At 39.0% G+C, this 6043-nt stretch overlaps 2 protein-coding genes across 6 annotated transcripts in view; one reads left to right on the forward strand and one right to left on the reverse strand.

Moving 5' to 3' along the window:
* The window catches only part of LOC109959351 (N-acetyltransferase 9-like), a 561041-nt gene that overhangs the window by 365294 nt on the left and 189704 nt on the right, over window positions 1–6043 (forward strand). The window lies entirely within an intron of this gene.
* Window positions 1797–6043, reverse strand: part of LOC109959334 (cullin-5) — an 18299-nt gene continuing 14052 nt past the window's right edge. For all 5 annotated transcript variants that reach the window (XM_020598589.1, XM_020598588.1, XM_020598590.1 and 2 more), the window contains 5 exons: window positions 5076–5251; window positions 4058–4219; window positions 3749–3867; window positions 3130–3253; window positions 1797–2907 (listed from right to left, as the gene is read on the reverse strand). In XM_020598589.1, the coding sequence (XP_020454245.1) occupies window positions 2713–2907; window positions 3130–3253; window positions 3749–3867; window positions 4058–4219; window positions 5076–5251 (776 nt within the window). In that variant the 3' untranslated portion in view covers window positions 1797–2712. The remainder of the gene's footprint in view (window positions 2908–3129; window positions 3254–3748; window positions 3868–4057; window positions 4220–5075; window positions 5252–6043) is intronic.

Genomic DNA, 6043 nt, shown 5'->3' on the forward strand with positions numbered 1-6043 from the left:
TATATTTATTTATATTATTATATTATTTTGCTTAGAAACCTCACATATCAAATACTGTATGATACAAATGGTCTGTTTTATAGGGTTAAAAAAATCTAATCATTTAAATATTTGGTGTGACCATCCTTTAACTTTAACTTTTGCACCAATTCTCTTCAATACCTTTGCACACAGTTTTCTAAGTTACTTGGCAGGTAGGTTTGTTTCATGCATCTTGGAGAACCTATGGTTCCTCTGTGGATGTAGGATGTATCTTCTGTCTATTGAGGTAATCCCAGTCTGACTCTATGATGTTCATATCTGGACTCTGTGGGGGCAGACCATCTGCTTCAGGACTCCTCTCTCCCATCTCTGATAACAATTATGACTCTGGCTGTATGTTTTGGATATTTTTTCTGCGGCAGAATGAATGCCTCGCTGATGGTATTGCATGATGGATACGGATCTAACCACTCAAAGCGCTTAAAACGTTTCTACAGTACTGTATGATAATGTATCCATTCTGTATGTGGGATCCAAACCACATCTGGCATTTGAATTGTTTCAGGCTAAGTGCTTCCCATTAACAATCAATACAATATTGAACTATAATACAAATGCAATCAATCAAACTGCAATCAATTCATCATACTAAAGGTGGACAATACTAAATGGGTTGTTATTGCAGGCCAATACAGTCATGGTTTTTTTAATAACCTCAGCGCTGACCCTTTTCTTGTAGTTTCACTTAGTCAAATCAATTGGGAAGAATCAATCTCAAACATACACTAGCAGTCGAAAACATCCAAGGCAACTTTCTTTTATGTGCAAACTTACATCACCAGTGACCATAACTAAGATAAAGTAGCTTAAATGGGCCTTAAAACAATGAGACAGTCAGCTTGGGAGATAGCAAAATCAGTTATAGTTGGACATTTATGCAAAAGTAATGCTTTATGACAAACTTGCTCCACAGTACAATACTTTGTAGATGCAGCATTGCTCTGGCACCATCTACTGGTCATCCACCACAGTTTGATTAGCGGCCTTCCCTCCATGAAGGGAGAGATGGTTCACCCAAAGGTGAATGAACTAATATTTATTTTCCAAGAAGCAAGACTCCTTGAAAGCTTCATGGGTCAAACAATGGTGGTCAGTCAACCGTATTGGTCCAGATTGACATATGTCAGCAACAACGGCGATCCCTGACTTTATCTAGTGGCACTAGTGGGGCAATGTTGTTACTAACCTAGTAAAATATTTCAGCATCTACTGGATAGATTGCCATACATTTGTGTAGATTCTAATGACTAAAAATACACTAAACTATTATTAAACATTCTATAAAAGCTGTAGTTATATATTTTATTATATCAAGATGAGTTTAATGTTCTTTGTTTTTTCAAATTGTTGGGGATTTAATATAATTTTTCCATATTCAGGCTAGCCATCCCCCCACTTCCAGTCTAAGCTGCGTCAACTAGTGACTGACTGTAGCTTCATAACAGACCTTTTTCACAGCAGATATTATGAATTGTCACTGTGGAATGCAGCCATCGTGTTATCAATTACACCTGTGCTTGTCCTACTATGACAAAATGTCTTCTGTGAAAAAGGTCTATTACTGTACAGATAAAAGAACAGCATCAATCTTCTCATCTACTGTAACTCTAAGTAAAAAAGTGAATAAATAAATTTCCCAAAACACTGAAGTTAAAATTTTAAAACAGTTCCTTACAGTTCAAACTATATTTGCAGACCAATACAGATTGGTAATTTTTAATCTGAGCTGGGATGAATGACAAGACCGTGTGCCATTTTATAATAAGGTGCTGTTTATTTATTCATTTCGTTATTCACATCTCATGGTACACTCTCCTATAGCTGTGAATTGTAGTGTTTACCATATGTAATACTGACCTCAGCCTCTTCTTCCAGGCTTCCTGCAGAAAAGAGGGATTCCAACAATATGAGCTGGGCCCCTGTTTTAACTCCAACACCACCTGTGTCCTTCGAGGCATTTGGTACAGAGAACTGGACTCTGAATTATAGCACATTCTCTTTTGTACCCAGGGACAAAGGCTTTGCTTGCTCTTACTTTGCTGTCTGGTTCAGCCCTGCAAACTGTGAAGTGCTTGTCTGGTTTTTTTATACACTGGAATGTCACTTTAACGGTGACTGCAGACAGTAATGACACGATCACCGGCTATCAAGGTTAAAGCAGCTTCGTCTTCGAGTGAAGAGGGCCACCCTTTGTTCAAGGTTCAGGTGATCTGGGATTGATGTTTAAAACTGGACTACAGACATTCAGAGGTCCAGAGTTCCTCAGCTTTCCCTGTCAGGATGCCTTTAGACTTGCACAAGCACTGAGCTGGAGTGTTGTGGTAGCTGCCCAGAGGACATACCATGGCATAAAAAAATGGACCATTAACAATTACAAGTCTCATCTGGACAGCAAATAAAACTCCCTCCAACTAAAAACTGTTATGACCACTTGGTGCAGACTCCAACTGCATCTTTTGCTTTCTTTGTTGTTGTTTTTTTGTACAAGTTTAAGGCAGGAAGCTTCACTTTTATAAATAGGTCTCAGTCTTGAATTCATGCCTCCCTGCACAAGTTTGGATTTTCTTTGTTAAATAGAGGATGGGGAGCCTGGAAGTACTCTAGTGTCCATCAGGCCTGATCCACTGAAACCAATGAAGTCAACAGAAGTCATCCATGTGTTCTGCTGTGCTATGCCATGTAGATGAATGTGTTTATATCAGTCTCATCCCGCTTTATGTACTTGTGATCTATCAGCCACTCGATCTGCTCCTTGATCATCTTCTTTTGTGGTAAAAACATGTTCTTTAGGATCTCTACCAGCTCTGTCTGCAGCTGGGCATTGTTGATGCGCTTCCTCATCTTCATGATCTGGATTATGGCCTCCTGGACATGGGAAACATGAAGAAAGGTATAAACAAAAGAAAAAAAAAAGGATTAGAAAGTGCAATATAAGACAGATGTAGCCTGTGAGTTTATACATACAAAATCACAGACATCCATGGAAAATGGAAGATAACATTTATCCACAGTAGGTGGTGTTATGTACAGTAACAGAAGCGAGACCAGCAACATATTCACCTACATGCTGCAAGCTCATCGCCGTACCTGTGTTCTTAGTATCCTGAGCTGAACAATACCCTCGTTCTCCTCCTCTCTCATCCGCTCCGTGGTGAGCTGCAGGCGACCAATCAGGTTAACCTTTCCTCTTTTCTGAACCTTTGAGTTTTTGCTGCAAAGTTAAATAAAAGCAAACAGCAACACCCAATGTCAAATTAAAAGGTTCAGGAAATATGACTTAGAAAGTGCTTCTTCTGTATTTAGAATATATGTGATATTGGCAGAATCAGCTGCCAAGTACCTTGAAATACTGTATACAAGTGTACCTAAGAGAATAGGTGCTGTTTAACAAGCATATTAAAAAAACATCAAATAACAGCTAAAAATCATGCTTTGTTTTGACGCCTCTTATGATATGTGCATTTCTACTAGACACAAACTTAATAAACAACAAAGCCATGTGACATGGGTTGGCAACATACAAACAGCTCAAAGGTATCACACAGCCGTAATGAGCCCAATCACGTTGCAAATCACCGCTTGCATTTCTCAAATTTGCTAAAAGGGGTTCTGAACCGAAAATATGACAGGGCAGCTGCTTCAATAAGGACATCAAGTTTGCAGTGCACTCAAATACTCTTTATAACTTCAGTGTGATGTTCCTTACATTAGAGAAAACTCCTGGTTGACGTAGAAGAGTGTTCCTTCTGCAAAGTCTTTTGGTGAAGACACAACTGGGTCATACAACAACACCTGCCGCTTGAGTTTGGGAAATGCTACCAGAGACTATTAGGACAGAGAATAGCATGATAATTCAGAAGAAAGGTAGAAGAACCAGATGAACAAACAACCTCAACTGTGGAACTTAACACAAACAGAATTTCAGAGAACAAAATCTGTGGTTCAGACATGTGAACTTGGTAATTACTTCTGACAGACATATTTCTTTATCTACCCTCCCAGCATCTTTCTTTACCCATAGAGTGCGCCGCAGCTCTGCGTCTGGCAGCTCAGTGGCTAGTTTGAGGTTTTCAAAGCTGATCCTCTCCCTGGGCCTCTGGTTCCAGGCAAACAGCACAGCCATCTGAAAGGTGGTCACCTCCAAGTCATACTGGCCAACCTCATTTTTAAAGGTTATCTGGAGAAATGTAGGACATAATAATTAGTCTCGTTCCCAGGTTCTTTCAGAGAGAGACCAAAAATGATTAGGACTAAATTAAGTAGTCTAGCTTCAAATAATCTGATCAGAAAATATGAAAAAGTTAAAACAAATATGGGGCATCTATCAAAACTGTCTGCTTGCAATAGTAATGATGAAATAATGTTCAGCTTTTACATAAAGGAGTAAGACCAATTTATTTGCATCTTAGTGTTTAGAAACATCATTCTTAATAGTGTTCTTTAAAGCTGCATTTTTAGACTTTTTTTGGCCACAAGCTGAAAACAAAATTAACAGTCACCCTCTGACCAACTTCTTACCAGCCAGTAACTTTACCCATCCACTGGTTAAAGAGCAACAATATTGTTTTCTGGCCACCTGATGAATGTTAGATCTGTTTTGGTCTCTAGCTGCTAAATGCTCCACTATGTTTATCAGCTAGTTGCTAACTTTGTCAGTAGGCTGTTTGGGAACAAGTAGAGGAAAGATGTCAACAATCACTTTTACTTTGTTCTTTGATTTTGCCACAAATTGAATCATGGCATTTTCCCACAATAAAATGTACAACAGCATGGGGACACAAATAAGCTGCTCATGAACATATAGTATGTACAGCAAGCCAAGACAAGGACCTAAAACAGGACTGCAGGTTACATGTAATAAAGACTTGTTCAACTGTCCCAGTGAATACATGTATCTGCATGGCTGTGTTGCCATATTAGACCAGGTAGACAAGCCGTTTACATAAGTTAACATAACAAATAAAAATCTACAACAAAAAATATTAGTGTGTACAGTAGGTGTGTGTTTTAATGTACATGTCTGTTGTACTCACAATGCCATTGGACATGAGGTGATGCCAGTGAAGCTTCCTGCCACTGTGGTTCTTCTTATAAAAATCTTCTACCTCGGGTATCAAATCCTCCAGCTCTGTAGGAAGAGAGACGAACACTTTCTCGCTGCTCCTCGACCATGCTCCAGCATTCAGAATCTTTATGTTGACAGAGTCAGCTGCAGGAGAACATACAAGGTTCAAGTAACCTTTACCCAAGGAGAGTTGCTTATAGGTAGCACGTCTCATCTTATGCATTTGAATCTTTAACTATAAAGTTAGACAAACTGTAATTATTATAAGGATTTTAATACTTGTTTGGAACATGGGAATTAAAGGAATAGTTTAACATTTTGTGGAAATAAAAATATTTGCTTTCTTGCTGAGAATTACATTAGATTAATACATTTCCGGGTTGCAAGCGAGAGCAGACGTCTTTACTGCTCCTCTTGTCTGTTCTACGATTTTTTCACATCTTCTACATTTTCAAGTCTTTGAACAAATTCTACAACTATTAAAATGGCTCCAAGAGGGAAAAGAGCTAATAAATCAGATGCGAATGAGGATGTTGAAGCAGAAGAGGATTATATTTCAGCGGCGCAAGTAACAGAGATGTTGAGTCAGCAGAAGCAGATGTACACCGCACTGTTGAGCCAACAACAAGACAACTTCAAAGGTTTTGTGCAACTACTTATGGAGACAAATAACAAGAGACTCGACGACATGACCAGAGAAATACAGGAGATAAAAACGAGTTTGCAGTTTACCCAGCGAGATGTGGATGTGATTAAAGCAGCCATGGGTGAACAGAAAATACAAACCAAGGAAACAAGGGATGATGTCTACAAAACTTGTGAGAGTCTAATAGCCATAATGGATAAAATGGAGCATTTGGAAGTACAGTCCAAGCGAAAAAACCTGATCTTCGAGGGAATCAAGGAGTCAGCTGGAGAAAGCTGGACGGATGCGGA

This window comes from Monopterus albus, unplaced genomic scaffold (assembly GCF_001952655.1).
Source record: "Monopterus albus unplaced genomic scaffold, M_albus_1.0 scaffold38.1, whole genome shotgun sequence".
NCBI lineage: Eukaryota > Metazoa > Chordata > Actinopteri > Synbranchiformes > Synbranchidae > Monopterus > Monopterus albus.